Source organism: Notothenia rossii (genome assembly GCF_949606895.1).
Source record: "Notothenia rossii genome assembly, chromosome: 1".
Taxonomy (NCBI): domain Eukaryota; kingdom Metazoa; phylum Chordata; class Actinopteri; order Perciformes; family Nototheniidae; genus Notothenia; species Notothenia rossii.
In genome coordinates this window covers 60,147,037-60,167,240 of record NC_136912.1, presented here as the reverse complement: position 1 = coordinate 60,167,240, position 20,204 = coordinate 60,147,037, and the positions used below count along the sequence as shown (strand labels likewise).

The window sequence follows — 20,204 nt, the reverse complement described above, 5'->3', positions numbered from 1 at the left end:
AGACCCGCGCATATTGTTGTTTGGAGATAATAAACGTCTGTGGTCAACCAACCTGCTCTTTCCGTCCCTGTTTGAACCCTGTGTGAGCGGAGAGGCTCACAGTGGCACCTGATGTCGGAAGGAGAAACCCCGCTGGGTCAGGCCCTCCAACGTCTCGCTCACATGCAGGAGACCACCACAGCACTACAGCGACAGCAGAGCGAGGCTCTGCTCGGGATCGCCTCGAGCCAGCGCGAGGACCGGGCTCTCCTACGGGAGCTGCTGCAGCGTCCGGCCGCTCAGGAGGCCGATCCCGTTACCAACCCGGCCTGACCGCCTTCAATTGCCCTCCAGAAATTGACGGCAGAGGATGATCCGGAGGCATACCTGGACATCTTTGAGGGCACAGCGGCGGCGTGCGAGTGGCCGGAGGAGGAGTGGGCAGCGCGGCTATTGCCTCTGCTATCTGGGAGTGCGCAGCTAGCCGCCCACAGCCTGCCAGCAGCCTCTCGGCATGTGTACCGGCATCTGAGAAAGGCCATCCTGGACCGGCTTGGCAGCACGCCAGAGGGACATCGCCGCCGGTTCCGGGCCCTCCCCTTCGAGGACGCTGACCGGCCCTTCTCCTACGCGCAGCGGCTCCTGGATGCAGCGAGCCGCTGGCTCCAGCCGGGGGTGCGCTCCGCTGAGGAAGTCGTCGGGCAGGTGGCGCTGGAGCAGTTAATCGCCGGCCTGCCATCTTCGACAGCGAATTGGGTCCAGTGCCATCGCCCCGCCAACCTGGAAGCAGCCGTCGTCCTTGCGGAGGACCACCTCTCGCTTCCCCGGCGGAGCATGAAAGAGGAGCCCCGACCACCAGCCGTCTCAGCGAGCAGACCCGTCCCAGCCCCGAGGAGGAGGTTTCCTGGAGCAGCTGCCCTTCCCTCCCCACCATCACACGGCCCCAACCCCGCAGCCCCGACACTTTCCCCCCTAGCTCTACCTTACCCTCCTGTTTTTATCTCTCCCCAGGATCCGGCCTACGCTTCTGGTCGTCCGGCACCACGGGGGGCTCCTCAGACGTCAGGGCAGGATTGCTGGCGGTGCGGGCAGCCCGGCCACTTCCGACGGGAGTGTCCTCTCATGGAGGTCGGACAGCTGGTTCGGGTTGCAGGACCGCCAGTTGCCGCCCCCGATTTGGAAGGGACGTACCGTATACCGGTATGTATACAGGGGGGTACACACCAGGCTCTGATGGACACGGGCTGTAATCAGACGATGATCCATCAGCACCTGGTTCGGCCTGGGGCATTGATTGAAGCATCGTGGGTGAAGGTGAGGTGTGTGCATGGGGATATTCACCAGTACCCGGAGGTGACGCTGGAAATTTCTTATAAGGGAAAAAAGCATAGAGTCAGGGCTGGAGTTAGCACTCGCCTTACGCACCCTCTGATTTTGGGAACGAATTGGCCGGGGTTTGCTAAGCTAGCGGGGGCTATGGGGGTGCGTTCACGGACGGCAGGGAAATGTGAGTTGTGTGCTGTGTTTAGTGGAGAGTCGGAGGCGGCTGACGACGTCGAGGGGGAAACGGACACGGAGGGGGCCGCGGAGGTCCCTCTGGACCCGCTGGTGTTGCCCGTGGAAGATTTCCCCCTCGAACAGTCGAGGGACGAGACCCTTCAGCACGCCTTCGGCCAGGTGGTGAGTATTGATGGCTCCCAGCTACACCCAAACGCAGCACTCACTCACCCACACTTTACGGTGGTTAGGGACAGGCTGTATCGTTTAAGCCGTGACACACAGACAGGAGAGATAAATACCCAGTTGTTGGTGCCAAAAAGCCGTCGGGAAATGGTTTTCCAGGCGGCTCATTATAACCCCATGTCAGGTCACCTAGGGAACGGCAAATCACTACACCGGATAATGGCCCAATTTTATTGGCCGGGCATTCGCGCAGATGTGAAGCGGTGGTGTGCATCTTGCCATGAATGTCAGCTGGTTAACCCGCCGGCCATCCCCAGAGCGCCTTTGCGCCCGTTACCATTGATTGAGGTGCCTTTTGATAGAGTTGGAATGGACCTCATCGGGCCATTAGACCGGAGTGCACGGGGATATCGCTTTGTACTAGTCCTAGTGGATTATGCAACGCGATATCCCGAGGCAGTGCCGCTGCGTAATATCTCTGCAAAGAGCATCGCGCAGGCACTGTTTCACATTATCTCCCGAGTCGGGATCCCGAAAGAGATCCTGACTGACCAGGGCACACAGTTTATGTCACGCACACTACGCGAGCTGTATGAACTATTGGGCGTCCATTCAATACGGACTAGTGTTTACCATCCGCAGACCGACGGCCTGGTGGAACGGTTTAACAAAACACTAAAGAACATGGTTCGTAAGTTCGTTCACGAAGATAGCCGTAATTGGGATAAATGGCTAGATCATCTGTCGTTTGCAGTGCGGGAGGTGCCCCAGTCCTCCACGGGATTTCCTCCCTTTGAGCTGTTATTTGGTAGGAAGCCCCGGGGTGTTTTGGACCTAGTTAAGGAAAACTGGGATGAGGTTCCAAGCACCAGTAAGAACGAAATACAGTACGTTATGGACCTGCGAGCAAAACTCCACTCACTGGGGCAGATATCACGGGAAAATTTGCTCCAGGCTCAGGAACGTCAGCAGCGCCTGTACAACAGAGGGTCAAAACTGAGACAATTTTCATCGGGAGATAAAGTGCTTGTATTACTCCCATCCTCTAGCTCTAAACTATTCGCCAAGTGGCAAGGACCCTTCGTGGTCACACGACGAGTGGGGGACGTAGATTATGAGGTGGTACGTTCTGACAGGGGGGGAGCAACACAGATTTACCACCTTAACCTCCTGAAAGCATGGAGGGATGTGGCGTCGGTTTCTCTGGCCACCATGGTGATTGAGAGAGATGAGTTGGGACCGGAGGTCATTAAAAGCAACAAAGTAGCCCCGGTCTGTTGTGGCGACAATCTCTCACCGGGCCAGAGAGCAGACATTGCTTCGTTGCAAAGGCAGTTTGCCGAGGTGTTCTCTACGCTGCCAGGGCGCACCTCTCTCATACACCACCGCATAGAAACGCCCCCGGGCGTGGCCATTTGTTCACGGCCCTATCGGCTGCCTGAACACAGGAGGAAAATTGTTCAGGCGGAGCTTCAGGCTATGCTAGAGATGGGAGTGATAGAAGACTCCACCAGTGACTGGTGTTGCCCCGTCGTGCTGGTACGTAAGTCCTACGGGTCAATCCGGTTCTGTGTGGACTACCGCAGGGTGAACGAGGTGTCCAAATTTGATGCTTATCCAATGCCCCGGGTCGACGAACTCCTGGATCGGCTAGGCACTGCTCGCTTTTACACGACGCTGGATTTAACCAAAGGCTATTGGCAGATTCCCCTTTCTCCAGAGTCTAAGGAAAAAACGGCCTTCTCCACTCCGTATGGTTTATACCAATTCATCACACTTCCTTTCGGGTTGTTCGGAGCTCCAGCCACCTTCCAGCGGCTCATGGACCGGGTGCTGCGTCCCCACTCTGCATATGCTGCTGCTTACTTGGATGATGTCATCATTCACATTGAGACATGGGAGCAGCATATGCAGCAGGTGGGGGCGGTGCTTGAGTCCCTGAGGCAGGCGGGGCTCACGGCCAACCCGAAGAAGTGTGCGGTTGGACGGAGGGAGGTACGGTATCTGAGGTACCACTTGGGCGGCGGGCAGGTGCGGCCACAGATAGAGAAAACAACCGCCATTTCAGCCTGTCTGGCGCCCAAGACGAAAAAAGAGGTCAGGAGGTTCATGGGGCTGGCCGGCTACTACAGGCGGTTCATCCCGTCCTTTTCGGAGCTGACCAGTCCCCTAACCGACCTGACCCGAAAGGGTGCTTCAGATCCGGTCCAGTGGACGGAGCGGTGTCAGCTGGCGTTTGAGAGGGTTAAAAAAGCCCTCTGTGGTAAGCCGCTTCTGTATTCTCCTGACTTCTCTCTCCCTTTTGTGTTGCAGACCGACGCCTCGAACAGTGGGGTGGGGGCCGTTTTGTCCCAGCACGTAGAGGGGGTCGACTGCCCCGTACTGTACATTAGCCGTAAGCTCGTCCAGAGGGAGGTGAACTACAGTACGGTGGAAAAGGAGTGCCTCGCCATACGGTGGGCAGTCGGCGCCCTGCGGTACTACCTCCTGGGGCGCCCTTTCACCCTATGGTCGGACCATGCCCCGCTCCAGTGGCTCCACCGCATGAAGGATGCCAACGCTCGGATCACTCGGTGGTATCTGGCGTTACAGCCTTTCAACTTCAAGGTGATCCACAGGCCGGGTAACCGGATGGTCGTGGCTGATTTCCTCTCTCGCTCGGCGGAGGGGGGGAGAGTCAGCTTGCGGCCGGCGGGATCCCGGCCTGAGTCGGGCGGTGGGGGTATGTGGCAGCGGGGTGTGGTTTGGGCGCTGGCTGCTGGAGTGAAGGGAGTGGCTCGGCCGGAGGCCAGACAGCTGATCGGAATCAGGTAATCAGTGCGGGAAGAAAAGCATGTCGTAACCTGGTTCTGTTCTGTTATGCAGTAGGCGGGCTCCTGGAAGGTCGCCAAAGGACCTGTGAAGTTTCCCACCCAGGCAACGTTTGAGACCCGCGCATATTGTTGTTTGGAGATAATAAACGCCTGTGGTCAACCAACCTGCTCTTTCCGTCCCTGTTTGAACCCTGTGGGAGAGGCTCACACAGACTTTAGTTACACCTTGAGTAAATTCACAAGCTACCCAGTATACAAAGTCATTCAAACTAGCTGCTAGTGATGTTACGTTCGCGAACGATCCGATTCTTTTGAACGGCTCTTTGGTACGAACGAAGGGAACCGAGTCGTACTGGGTGAGAGCCGTTCTTTTTATCAATGGTTCACTGCCTGCCATAAACCCACTCGCCTTTACGGGAACTTGCTTTCCTGAATGCAAATTTGCCGTAGATGATGGCATAATGCATGCTGCTTGAGTAGTAGTTTGGCTGGCTGAGAGATGTAGCAAGTTATACATTTTTCTGTGAGAAAAAGTAGATTGCTGGCAATACAGTCAATCATTATCATGGTGATTATTTCACAGATAAACCTATCAACCCCGCCCCCTTAAAAATAACAGCTCTTTTCTTATACTCTGGTACTTCTACTTTTACTCAAGTACAAGATCTGAGGACTTTTACACAAGTACAAGATCTGAGTACTTCGACTTTTACTCAAGTACAGGATCTGAGTACTTCTACTTTTACAAAAGTACCAGATCTGAGTACTTCTACTTTTAATCTAGTACAAGATCTATACTTATGCCACCTCTGTTTATAGCCTATTAGAAAACGATAGGAAATGTTAGCAGATAGTGACAATGTATGCTAGTTAGCTAGCTCCAGGATTCCTTAAATAATATTGCGACAGAAAAACGTTTCAATTCACATCACGCTCTGCCGCTCCGACAGGGAGCTCTGCTCTGAACACCTGAACGGCCCGTTCTAATAGCCAGGGGCGGACTGGGACTAAAATTCAGCCCTGGAAACTGACCCAGTCCGGCCACATGAAATGTCAAATGTTAGAAATCCGCTGTTTATTGTTTAAAGTTTTACGTCCGATTCGCTCCTTTTTTCCTCTCTGTACACAGCTTCAGTTTGGGCATTGGCCTGTCATCAGATTTCATTTTTAGTTGCTGCTGTAGCGGAAGTTTAGTAACATTATTTTTGATGAAATACTCTAAATCTCCACCCTCCATAATTGCACTTGCTTCAGTTGCTTGCTACTTTTTAAGGGCGGTGATGACAGTTACAGTACAAACTGAAGTTGATGCGATTTGATTGGATTGTGAGGCATGAAGTGAGCCTCATCTGAATGGTCAATCCCTCAATTTTTTTTCATCAAGGGAAGCCAATTTCGGCTAGCCTCCTCTCGCAACAGAGTGCAATCTACTGTTTAACCATAACATCTAGAGGGGCGCTGTTTCACTCTTTGTAAAATACTCATATACTAATGAGAATGGGGGAGAGATGGGCCGGCAGAATAATTACCGAAACTAAACAAAGTGTTTTTATTTATTTATTAAAATTATAACTACAATCCAAAAAAACAGGGCTTGGCCTACAGGAGAAAACGCCACTGAGTTCAAGGGATAATTCTCACCCACCTCTTGCTCTTGCCCTGCACTTGTATGTGCCAGTTGAGCTGGTTCTTCCAGCAGCTCAACTCTGTCCCTCATCATGAACGCAGGAGGCTGGCTGTATTTCTGAACTCGCGCCCTCATCATTCTCTTCATCATCTTGCACTTGTTCTAAGTTGCTGCTGATAGTGCTTGTAGCAGCGCTGCTGCCAAAAAGGTCTGTCAATTTGCGACATTTATATGCTTCACCTGCGAGTGACTTCACCTTTTTTTCCTCTTGCCTTCTCGGCCCCACCTTTTTATTTTTGTTTTCTTGGATTTTTATCGATGTTTTTTCATTCTCCCTGTCTGCCAAGGCGTCTAATCCCTTCTCTCCGTGTGGCCGGTCTTTTTTCTTCTTCGAGTGTGATTATTTGACAGATAACAACCACACAACTGCATTAGCGGCCGCTGTCGCCCTCTATCGGCCGTCAGCGCAACTTAAATGATGACGATAAACTATTTCATTTTTTTTAAAAGGCCCGGCCGCCGTCAACGGCCCTTGACGACCAGCCGTGCTGTGGTTCTCCAGATTCTACAGATGGCCAGTCCGCCCCTGCTAACAGCTGACTCCGGACCGCAAAGTTACTATTAACGAACGCACCGTAGGCTATGTAGCTGCTGAAGTTCTATATATATATATATTTATTTTTTTTGGATTCAAAACTGCGAATTTCGCCGAAAGGTGAGAAGTTTGCATCCCTGATTGAAGTGAGATACCCACTGATTTAAAAAAAAAGTTAGACTACAAAAGTTAAAGAAAGATGTACACACCCTGTATTTCTCTCCATGTGTGGAGTAGGCGATGAGATGAGTAACCTTGGTGCTGAAGTCTTTCCGGATGGTCCCCCCCATGTGATGAACCAGATTCACCAAGTTCTTCTGCAGGACAGAAAATGAACATGAGTTCAGCACTAGGAGGGAAACAATATTCACCAAACATTTGGCTTTGCTGGTGGCTTGTCATCTTTAGCAGGGCCAGAGTGACCAACACGACCACGCTGGCTGAATGCGTCAAATGCTGGTTGAAGAGTGGGATGTCATCCCACAGCAGTGTGTGACCAGCATGAGGAGGGGCGGCCGTTGTGGCTTCTATGGTTCTTCCCCACGCTACTGAGGCTGCTGTTCGTTAAATTAATTAATTGTGCATGTTCCTCACAAATGTGGCACCATTTAAAAAAAGGGAAATAAAAAGCCCCCCCCAGTGGTATAAGATGTATTGCCAAGGAGCATTGTTACAGCAAAGAAATAATCCGCCAAACACACATTTCCGTACTTTTTGTGCTTAGTTTAGAATATTGAGTTGCATTGTATTTTAGGTCCAAATGAAACAAGAGCAACTAATTGTATAAAAGGATTCCATTTGATCTGTAATAACCTTGTATCAATCTTAGCTCTCGTTGGTGTTGACCCGGGATCCCCCACCTGACCTGAGTCATGTATCGCTGTGCTAGTTAGCAGTTAGCTGTTCACAAACAAAGGATATCTGTTTTGGAGTTTAGTTTCACTCCTGTTCCTGTCACTGTTCTTCCATATCTCAAACTGACAAACCAATCATTTCACACAGTAGTGACGAGAAGGACAGTGGAAACAGTAAAGCACATAAAAACACAGCAATGTAGGAAAACTGTTCCCCACTGTGTTGTATCATAGAGAAGCTAAAGGGTGAATTGTGCCTGTGTATACATTTATTTTCATTTCATCGTTTATTTGAACAGGGACAATGCACATTAATGAACACTTAAGACAAATAATGCTTCAAGTGTAAATATGCCGGATTTTAGCTTTGAGCTCATTTCCATCCGCAGACCCCAAAGGTCTGCTTTATTTGATGGCCTAGAAATGGGAAGAGGCTGCACACCCTGCTTAATGGCTGGGGGTCAAACAACCACATGTGGTTAAAAAAAATGTCTTGTTGACACCCAGGCACTCAGCTACACGGCCTCAGTGGTTTCTTTGGGATTTTGCTGCATATGACACAATACTGATCTTTCCACGCAGAATGATCATTAAGAAAGTACCCCATTTTCATCCCTCAACAAAAAGAGTTGTATCGTTTGAAATTAGTATACTCACAATTTCCTCCTTGTTCCTGAAGCCAGTGAAACACAGCGACAGGTTTAGCATGGTGGCGGAGTAGAGAGGACGACATGAAAACTGTAGAGGCTGCGGGGAAGAAAATAAAAAAGGGGTGAAAAAAATAAAAAACCCAAATAGGTTCTGTTTAAAACAGAACGGCTGCCAGAGAAAAAAAAGTTATCACAAACTGATGCATCAAAATTTGTTTAAGTAAAGGGTTTCCACAGGGCAAAGGCATCTTTTCTGATTTTTACAAGATGTTTATTTAAATAAAGTTATACCTCAGTGTGCAGGTTGTGTTTAACACACGCAGGTGCAGTTAAAGAGGGAGATAAGTGTGTTTATGTGTGTGCTGGCGGTTTCATAAATATGCTTTTATTTAGCTGCTAATCTGACACCACGACTTGAAAACCAGTTCTGCCCACAGTACAGTAATGAGTGACAGTGAGGTTGGTGGAGGGAGAGAATAGTTAGTGAGTGTGTGTGTTAGGGTTCGACCGATATTCCGCATTTGACCGATTATCGGTATCGGCCTTTTTTTATCAAATTGCCTATAAAACTTTGGCTGTTTCCCTGGCTGCAGTCACCACTCTGTGTACACGAGCAATGTCCTGCCCACAGCGCTATCTGATATGCTATTACTGAAGTGTCAATCAACACTGAAGATTTTCCGGGTGGGAGCCAGCCAGAGAGGCGGGATCTTCTCAGATTACAGGCAGGTGCTAGTGATGGGAATTCCGGCTCTTCTTGGTGAGCCGGATCATTTGGCTCGGCTCCCAAACGGCTCTTCAGTTTACCACATATTATACCTTTTATAATTAAATCAAATGTAGCCCCGTTTTGACTAATGAATGATGTATAGGCCTATGTGTACACATATATCACTTAAATTAATAAATACATCCTCTGTACTGAAGTATTCAAAAGTAAAAATTACATGTTTAATATAAATGATTTGCTGTGGCCAAATGTTTTTTCAGCCCATGGCTGCACGCCCCCCTGCAAGAGAGGGCCTCTCAGACGAGGGGGAGAAAAAGAGATCTCCCTCCTCCGTGTTTTATTCGTTATATATACAGTCTATGGTTTTATTCTTATAGAAGTAAGAAGAGAAGTAACGGGGCAGAAACCCTCCTTTGTACGCAGCGGTCCAGACATAGACATCAAACGGTGACACATATTCCGTTGATATTTACTTTGGCATTAGGGCAGGGATATCTAGATACTTTCCAAAGTTTGACATAATGAATTGTGCTACTTTTAAAGCAAGCAACATTGTTTTCAAATCCGTAATCAAAAAGCTCCTCAAAAACACTATCGAAGCAGTTCCTGCCGTGCCGTTGCTACGTTAGTTCAAACAGTAACAACGGACTATTTTTCCTAGTGGATGAATGTCAATTTAAATAAATGCATACAACTATATTTTAAATCAATAAAATCATTTTCTAAATCCATAAAAGCATTTAAATTAATACTGAGTCATGTCGTTACTTTGTTGAGAATGTGGCCATGTAATAAGCGGGATAATGTGCACATTGCACATTGCATAATGTGCCTTCATGCCGATCTAGATCCCTCCGCAACAAAAAAAAGAAGAACCGGCTCGTTCGTGGGCGCGAACCGGCTCCCGTCGTTCGTTCGCGACCGACACATCACTAGCAGGTGCGAAAGAACGCAGACACACGGCGCGTCTACACTACAGGCATCGAAAAATGCTTTCAACGCTTCGCCCATTCACTTGAATGGGGTGACGTAGCATGGCATGGCTTTGCAAGCATCACGAGCATCTATCGGCATCAAAAATTGAACAATGTTCAACTGTTGAGGCTCGATGCTTGGCATCAGCCAATCAAATCCCGTTTATGCAAATCCCGCCAGTGCAAGCGCAGCCAATCAAACCGCGTGCAAGCTGGGAGAGCCAGACCGCAGTCCATTTCCTGATATTCCAAACGAGATATTACGGTAGCAAATCACCGGTTCTTTACGACCGGAACTATTTACCGGGATAAAAAACCGGAGGAACCAGGCATGGAGTGAGGTGGCAGAGACAGTGGGTGAAACTGATAGTTTTTTCGCCTGTTTGGAGAGTTTATATCCAGTTTACTTCGTTTTAACATTGCTATTGCTTTGTATGTCGGGGGCGGGAGATTCATGTGATTGGTTGCTCGCAAACAATCGCCAAGCTTCAGACACGCCCAGCTTCAGGATTTTTTCATGCCTGTAGTGTAGACGGGCCGTGCGGAGGGGGGGCTGCGAGTGGCGCCTCGCAGTTTTTCAGGTTGATATGTGAAGCTCATTAGCTAGCCAACATGTATCTAGCAAATGTTTAGCAACATATTAGAAGTGAGGCTACTAGATTAACGTTAGGTCTACTATAGCCTCACTTTTAATATTTTGCGAAACATTAGCTAGCACTAGTGTTTTGCAGTTGCTAGCAGTTTATTGGGATTTTATGCTAGATAGACAGGCATTGTTTTGATATAATAAATGAAGCATTATTGTTAGTTAAGCATGTCAGCCCGCAGCCCCACTTTTAACTCTCTGTCTAACTCATTGCAGATGGCTGCACTAAAGAAAAGGGCACAAAGGAAACCAGTTGAAAGATGTTTAAAAGTTCATTAAACATAATATATGCTTAAATGCATTTCAAAGAAGTTGTGTTGGAGTTTGTTATTCTACATTTTGACACCAAGATTTTCTGATTTTACTGCAAATGTATATTGGCTCCAAATATCGGTTATCGGTCTCCTTGATTGTTAATAATCGGTATCGGCCTTGAAAAAGCCATATCGGTCGATCCCTAGTAATAATAATAATAATAATGCATTACATTTTTTATTAGAGCGCTTTTACAGGTGCTCAAAGCGCTTTACAATTACACATTACACATATTAGACATGTAAGAGTCATTACTGTGGACAATACCCACAGGAGCAAATACGGGTAAAGTGTCTTGCCCAAGGACACTAGTGTGTGTGTGTGTGTGTGTGTGTGTGTGTGTGTGTGTGTGTGTGTGTGTGTGTGTGTGTGTGTGTGTGTGTGTGTGTGTGTGTGTGTGTGTGTGTGTGTGTGTGTGTGTGTGTGTGTGTGTGTGTGTGTGTGTGTGTGTGTGTGTGTGTGTGTGTGTTATCATGATAAATAGCATTGAATGGGTTCTGATTATCCTAGCAGTGCAGCCAACAGCTTGAGGTTGAGATAGTCTGTCCTTCAGCTATGGAGTGGTGCAAGAATGATTCTTCAACCATGTAATGAGTTAGCAATTTAGTCATGTGTATGTGTTTATGGTTAAATTAGCAAAATAAGGTATGTGGTAAATACAAACAATTTTTTTTTTAAATATATATTTTATTCTATTACATAAAATATGCCACTGTGAATGTAAAGATGTTATGTGTCTTAAAATCAGAGGTTGCTTACAAGTGACTAAACCTAACCATGTACAGCTTAAGCCGCCTTTAGCTTAGTGGTGGTGACGTGAAGTCATGTCACCATGATGTAACCCCTTTATAGTATAGCTATTTACTTCTTCTGATAACCTTTATGCTTGTATGTAGAGATTATCCTGCTGAACAACAAGTTTAAGTATAAAAAACTTCTGCATGCAAAAGACATTTTCTTCAATATTCCAAAATCCAAAAGGAACAATCCAATTGTCTCAGCTCTTAGCCTTTGTTATAATCACTGCCTGGTCCTTTAAACAAATACATCATCACCACTCTATTCTCTTCGATGAGTTGGTACTCAGTGTAAAATAAATAGTCAATCAACATAATAGTTGCCATAGGAAAAAAACAGTTAAAGATACCATTTTAAGATACCCTGCAACGCAGTCTACACCTGCATGTATTTCTGTCCTGTCTTCTGCTGACAAATGTGAGGGTGCTACAGTCAGGACCTATTGTTCATGTTCTGCATCAGAATCCAATGTAAAGTCTCTGTCAGACAGACAGCTGTTCATCACCCTGTTCCAAACCTTAGTTTCATCTAAAAGGCACGGACGCACCAGGCCGATTATCGGCGTCGGTGGGCGTCAGGCCGACGATGAGCGTCGACACGCCCTACTCAGATTGGTGTGTCCCGCACTGTCGGGTCTTTTCAGCAGGGCCGACGCCTTTTCGGCCGAAAACCCGGCGGAGAGTCGGCAAAAGAAATCACTCTGATTGGCCTTTCAGCTAGCGAATCAGTGCATGAGAAGTGAAACGGAAGTGAGGGACCCAAACAAACTATTAAGGCAAATCTGAGATTTCATTTAAAGGAGAGGTGTCATGGCCATTTCCACTGATCATAATTCCATTGTTGAGGTATACGAAAATAGAAAAATACTGTGCAATTTTCCAAACTCACATTGGTTTCGCATACTCTGTAAAGTATGTGTATTCAGCAGTATTCACTTTCTCCACTAAAGGGCTCGCTGCAGCATCCCCCCCCCCCTCCGTGATTTCCTTGTTTAGCGATACACAGCCAAACTCAACCTGAACACACACAAAGTCACAGCCGAAATAAAAACAATAAGTGTGGCTTGATATTGAGTAAGAAAAAGGTTTATAGATTGATAAACGCTGTGAGAATGGGTCTGCAGAGAGAATTTTGCACGATCCCAACTGTTTGTTATCAGCCTGAAGCAGGGAGCAGAAGTCAGCAGGGCTGCATGCACCGAGTGTGTGTGGATTGGTCAATTTGGACCAATCAGCGGGGGCTTAACGTAACGGCTCCGCGGACGTAACGTAACGGCTCCACGGATTGGCCCATTTAGTTCCGGGTACGTGCTTTCGAAAGCACGTACCCGGAACTAAATGGACCAGTACACGGAAGAATCAAATGACGATGACATCATGATGACGTTTCACCAACGAGGCGTTTTGGGGAGGTATTTTCTGTTTTAGAGTTTTACTCGCTACAGGGTGTACTTTGAGGGTTTTGACTCTGCACAGCGTTCACATGCAGAAAAACCTTCATAACACACAAGGGGACGGGTAATAACCGGAAAAGCATGACATGTGGCCTTTAACTCCAGCTCTCGACACAGGTTCGGGAAAGCCCCATGAGCTTCTTGCTGTAGAGTGAAAATGGAACACACACGCTATTTGTTGTTTGTTTATATCACGTAGTCTGTTCTTCTTCTCTCGGTTATCACGCAGTCTGTCTTCCGGTTGTTGGCTCCTTTGAATGACGAATACACACTAACGCCGCCTGCTGGTAAGGAGAGTTATTGCCACTCACGCATGCGCAGTTCGTACGTGCTTCTTGGCCTTCGCTTGAAGTCTTTGCGGTGTGTTCCAGTGCGACACATGGCCAAAACTCAGAGACGCGAGGCGACGCAACAGTCGGGGTGGGTCTGTGTCAGTTCTTTGGTGTCAGATTGGTGTGTCCGGGCCTTAAAGAGGAACTTCCAGGTTAAAGACACCTGTGAATAAATGTGTAGGAAAATGATGAATACACTAGATTTTCAAAAAAATATACAGAAATATACACTACAGTGACATTTGGCGTCGTTTTTGTAAGAAATGTTCACTTCCGCATAAAAAAGCCTCGGCACGTGACCTCCCGCGTCTGACGTAACATGGGGGAAACAAGGGGGAGAGCGGCCGGTGTAACGTATTAATAAACATGGATCCCAATGCTAGTTTCGACACAGAAGAAGTTGAACATGAATATTCAATGGCATATGACGGACCACAACCTTATAATTATGAGCCTGCTAGGCGTCCAAGAGACCAGGAGCAGCCAAGGATTATTAGAAATAACGGCCATGGGAGAGAAATTGAGCTTTGTTGTGAGGAGAACCAGTGAAGAACTGGGCAGCTATCTTGGTGAGTGACCGGCGTTAGCTACAGAATGTTAGCTAACGTCACATCACAACATTGTAAAGTTAGCTATCATATATCAGGCTATAACTAACGTAGCATTGATAATATAGTAACGTTACTGGCAGGACTGTTGATACTGATCCATAACAGAAAGTAATGCGCAAGTATCAGCCGTATCTCGCGTTACCTAATGCAACTCCACACTACAGTGCTGTGTACCGGAGGAGAGACGCGAGATACGGCTGATACTTGACGATCTGGCGGAGAAAGGTTGTGGAGCCTCCGTTGATATGCCGTTGTAAATTGCTTGATGGAAAGCAGGTGTGTAGTCGGGGAGGGTGCACAGCTGATTGCAGCAGGTGAGTGGAGGTTGAGCCGGGAGCCAGGAGTGACAGCCACCACGCACACACAAACAACACAGACAGGGGGAAACAAACAAACACAAAGGAGACGGCTGGAGCAGTACAGCCACCATAGCGTTACCTAATGCAACTCCACACTACGTCTTACGGTGCCGTGTACCGGAGGGGAGAGAGAGAGAGCAGCGAAGGGGGGGGGGAGAGAGATGTAATACGGTTTCCTGATAAAGCTGTGGAGAGTTTGGCCTCGTCTCAGGTCGACTATTTTCATTTCCTCGCTCCTCGCTCCTCAGTCTCACCGGAAGTTGATTTGTCTGCGCCATCTTGAGTACCGTCCCATGGCTCTTATTTCTGCCAGAGGACCGAGGATTGAGGAGCGAGGAGCGATAATGGAGGAGCGATAATCGAGGAACCACCAGTCCATCCTCTGATGAAATCCTCAGATACTCGCCCAGCCCCCTTACTGTGTATCGCTCACTGATTGGACGATGCAGTGCATGCACTGATCTCATGCTTCTTGTTCTTGACATGAGAGCAGTACCCCAGCGGAGTGAAGAAAATAAATGAAACTCACGAAAGTCACTCCTCAGTTTAAACTGTGTTTTGTTTCAATTCATGTATCATTTAGTTACAAATATGTGATATATCTGAACAACAAAGTGGTCAAAAATCATTTTATTCATTTATTGGAAACATTTTCATGATCGCTTTTTTCGTTTTATATTTTCATTTACTGTCATTTCCATTCAGTCAGTCATTAAGTGCTATTAAAATGTTAATGTGCTACATATCCACACAAACAAACAAAGTGTGCAATCCAATGAATGTTAATCTAACTGGGTTTTGATAGATAATATATCTCTTTTTCTTCTCTCAATTATTTTATTTCTATTGATTCTAATCAATATTAATCAAACTATTGTTCGTTTATACATTTTAAGAATGGCGTTTATCTTTTTTGAGAAAGAGTTCTTATTTGATTTTATTTATTGGGGTCTACAACAGATGATACAAATGTTTGTGTCAGTAAATGTGTGGCAGGAGATGTTTACCCTTTGTGATGTAATATAACGCGTTTGACGTATGACCTTAAAAAAAAGCAGTTTTTAAGCAGAGCTCAAAATTGCTCCTTTCCCTCTGAATTCCTGCCCTTATGTCTCGTAAAACATATCAAATCCTACATTCACTTTTTTTAAATTGTCATTTTCAAGCAAGTTTAAGCATAAATGTAGAAAAAAAAAAACCTGCAAGATGCTCTTTAAGGCCTGCATCTGGTGGTTCCTCCACTCAAGTAAATTTCAGTATATTCTTAATTTCAGGTTGAAAAGGTTTAAGAGGCATAGCTTTTGGGGGGAAATGCAGGGCTCGACATTATAAATGGCCCGCTGGCCCGGAAGCACTATTTAGACACCGCGGGCCAGCATAACGTACTTTCCACTTGCCCGCTCGGGCCACTAAAAATATTGCTTTAAAAAAAAAAATTGTCCTGTGGTATTGGTATTTTGACTAGCAATTTAGTTAAATTGTTTAGTTTATTAACGCTACAACATAGCGTTTCGTGAGGTGGTTGTTGTTGTTTGGTGAAAAGCAAACAGCTTTTCCCGTGAGCGGGAGTGCGCTCCTTCTTCACTACAGACTATCGTGCCACCCAGCCATTCGCCAAAATGTTTTTAATACCAGCGGTAACCGGCCAAGTACCGGGCAAAAAACAATCTTCAAATAAAAGAAAGTTACCGGAGGAGTTAAAGGAGAGGGACAGGGAGTATGAGAAGAAGAGGGAGAGAAGGTTTTAGCCACACTGTAACGCGTACTAAAACCCTTTCATAATCTATCGATTAAATTTAAGATTTGAAAATTATAAAAGTAGGGTAACAAAACGTGGAGATTATCCGGCTGAACAAAACGTGCATTTATCAAACAGGTTTGTTTTCCACAGACCTTATTTCCAGCTATTTTCCAAAACCCTGTGGAGAAATCCCATTGCATTTTGTCAAGGGAACCAGCAGCTTACTTCCTGGTTTTAGGATGCGTCACTGGCTGCACCTCTCAATATGATGCCAATATAAACAAGGTCTTCTGTCGGCTCTGTACATCAATGCCGACCTATGCTGACAAGTAAGTGAAAAGTAGAACATATAAAAGGTATTGGCTATAGGGAAATGTCCCAGCAGTTTAGGATAATGAAGGTTCTAATCTAATCTACTACATAGCCATTACATTTCTAACTCCTAATGACAGGAAGGCAGAAAGCGCATTATACAAATAATAACTCATAATAATAGCAGACATTTTTTAACAATGACCAGAATTTCATTATTTTAATAAACCAAATATGAACAATTGAGGAAAATGAGGAAGAACTGATGATTCAAATGTTGTATTACAAGTAGTAATGTAGTTAGTGCATAAATTACTATTGCATCAAATGTGTTAATTTTTTTCATTATAAGTCCATTTCTTTTCGGACGAATGCTCCGGGCCAGTGGTTACAATGGTGGGGCCAGTGATAATACAATTCCACCGGCATTTTACCCTTAATGTCTACCCCTGAAATGCCACTTTGAGATATTCTGCTGAAATTAATTTCTTCCAGAATACATGTCTGTGAAACATTTCATGCCCCAGAGATTCTAATAAATATGTGGTGAATCAGTTACTTACTTCCCCCTTTGCAGCGCAGCGCAGCACGACAGGAGGCCCGACGATGCGGTTGTCCCGTTTGTAGAGGTAGCTGTAGTCAGGAGAATCAAAGTCTGTGAGGACGAACACCGTCTCAAAATCAGTGTTCTCTCCATCTGCAAACTCCTGGATGCTGTCTGTCATAATGCAAGGGGTGTTGATGTCCTGAATAGGAAGAATCACAGGATTTAGTACCGCAACAGTTCACAATGGACAACTAAAGGTAATGCAACATACAGATTACAGAAGTGTACGATTATTCAGCAAATTAGCAGTGAATCAAGGGTTGGTTAGCCTTGTTAGTGAGGCTGGTTGTAATTGATTAGTTTATATTATAAGCATTTTTCCTGTTATTGGTAAACGTTAGAGAGAGCAAACAAACCGATTATGCTGGAATTAAACTATCATTAAACACTAAGACTTAAATTGCACAACCTTTTCTAGACTGTTGAATTCGACCTAGTTCTTTACTGAAGTGCAGGCCATTATATATGTTGCATCACAAGAAGCAGAAAGTCAGTAAGCTGTTTTTTTTATTAAGATTTTCCTTGTTTTCTGTTAAATATGTGTCCTTCCGGAAACTATCAAGACAAATATGTGTAGTAAATACTCTTCTTCTAGGTCATTCACTCCTACACATAAAGAAACACGCACATACTATTCTCTCTGTGCCGTATACAAAGCATTCTCAGTGCTGCAGAAAAACAATCAACGCTTCATTGTAAAAGGAGATTGCGCTAATTTGAAACAGAATAGAACTGTTTGAATCAAGTGCCGGGGTGAATACCTGTAAACCTGCATAAAAAGACAAATGACATCCAGTAGGTGACACAGAAGAAAGTGAAGTGACACACATACACAGTTAGAATTACATTGGTTATTACAATGTTACGATCCACAAACCTTTAGAGAACTGTGAGAATAGTTAAGCATTATGGTACAAACATTTTATGGCTTCATTTCTAAAAGTGATATGAGAAGATTGATACCAATGTTACCCTCGCTTAGCTTAAAATCTGAATCAAGTTAAAACAGATGGCTTTGTTCTGTCCAATGTTAAAAAAATACACCTACGAAATGAATGCTTCTACAGCTAGCTAGTGAACATGTCTTATTTTGTGTGTTTTATGTGTTCATACACAGAAATGTATCTGGCAAACCACACTGTAGCTGTAGACTTGATGAAGGCCAGAGGAACAAATTGTTACCACATCCTGACTTTAGGTATGTAAAGTTGAGATTGTTATCAATCTTCTTAACTCAGTCCCAGAGAGGAAGCTAATTCACACATCATTCACTTTTTTAAAAGGAGAGGACACTCAAAAATCCAAAGCTTTAGTTACATTGTTAATTACCTTTCTAATTACATTTGCATCAAATTGGTCTTCTTGCAACTTTTAACAGATGGAAACTGCCCATTTTCAAATGCAATGAAGAAATGATCTTAAATGACTTCAATATTACTCTTAAGCCTAGGAACTCTCTTTGACATTTGGGTGCAAATCTCCATTATCAAGTATTACATCACATATATTTGAATATCCACCCACCAATTAATTCCATATCAGTGATTTGGACATGCACGGTGATTGAGTGAGTACCCAGTGTGAATTAAGAGTCATGCAGCACATCCCAGTCCCCATCAAAGTATCAGACAGTAACACGGAGAGGCAGACAGCGTACTGTACCATATTGACTAGAGATTTTATCATGGTTTTCTCCTCGGCTCCTGCCTCCCCTTCTCTTATCTTTACCACCGGTACCTCCATTACTCTGATGGCCTGTGAAAACCAACCAGCAGGAAGTGGATGTCAAACACTGGTATTTGAAAGGAAGGAAAGGACAGAAGGTTGAGAAAAAGAATGACAAAAAGAGTAATTCACGGATAAATTCATATAAATTAACCAGGACTTGCAGACAAAAGCTAGGATGGCTAGGTTTTAGGATTCAGAAAGGAGGCGGTGTGGAAGAGATAGGGTGGGCTCCGTGTCCTTGCCAAGTCCTAAGACAGTGACTTCAAACGAGTATCAAGCCTCACAGGGGGTGGGCAGGGGAGGAGATGGAATTTCTCTTAAAAATGTATATAGAAGTTCAAAGCCCCGAGGAGGAAGGGGAGGAAAAAACGAGGACAGGCGCAAAGGAATGGTAGGGGGGCTTCTCTTTTTCCGTGGCTTGCATGAGTGATGGCAGCGGGCGGTCAGGCAGGCAATCGAGAGAGCTCTGATGGAGCTGTCGGCGGATGTCTTTGGTTGTGGCCGTGTGGCTGATTAGCAGGGAGAAATAGATGATTTAAGCTGGGAGCCTTCAGAAGTGACAGCCTCGGGAGACCTGGGGAGAAGTCATTCTTGCAGCACTTAAGTCTCCGCCACGCCTTCAAATCACCTTCACATGGCGCTACTCAAAGACAGAAACCTGGGCGGCTTACTGGGGCAGACACAAACACGCAGTGATAGACATGTACCTTTCCCCATGAGAAGTGTCCCCATTTTGACAGGATGTTGTATGCTGTATGTTTCAACCGCCTGACCAGGTATACTTTTGGTTTGTTTCAAGGAAACATGTCGACACTGGGAGGTTGATCATCAATACAAATTTACTATTTCTAGAATATAATGCAGCAGGTAAGAGGTTTGCTTTCAACTGCATCTATACTATACTATGCTTAGGTTTCATAAGGCGCAGCATTAACTGTTCATATTCCATCATGATGGTGTTTTTAGAGTCTTAAAACCCAATAGGTGTGGGCAGCATGCCCGTTTTGTCATGACTTTGCCATGCCAATTCCATCATTAATGTGATACACACTCATCTGGTTTATCCAAACAACATTTTTGTTGCTTAAAACCATACGGGAAAATAACACAACTCGCCTAATCTTTACTAGTTTGGCAGCCACTGATCACAGTACACACATGTTTTTCTATCACAGCATTCTTCAGGCCTACCAAACAGGACTTAGATTCAAGAAAGACCTGCTGCGAGATTTTAGATACCAAGAATAGAAAGGGACATCAGAAGCGAAGAAGCCTTTGCAATATTAGCAACAAATTCATTTAATCAAATTCTTCATTTTAATTTTCCTTTTGCCCAGGAAAGCAGCAAAATCTGGAAAGCGCAGCGAACTGTCAGACTGCCACAGAGGACATGCACC

The 20,204-nt window shown here is 45.6% G+C and overlaps 1 protein-coding gene across 1 annotated transcript in view; it reads right to left on the bottom strand.

The window, feature by feature from the left end:
- ect2 (epithelial cell transforming 2) overlaps positions 1-20,204 on the bottom strand; it is an 83,014-nt gene that overhangs the window by 58,502 nt on the left and 4,308 nt on the right. The window contains 4 exon segments of the mRNA XM_079693571.1: positions 6,907-7,014; positions 8,209-8,298; positions 17,036-17,218; positions 18,742-18,834. Of these exon segments, the coding sequence (XP_079549697.1) occupies positions 6,907-7,014; positions 8,209-8,298; positions 17,036-17,218; positions 18,742-18,834 (474 nt within the window).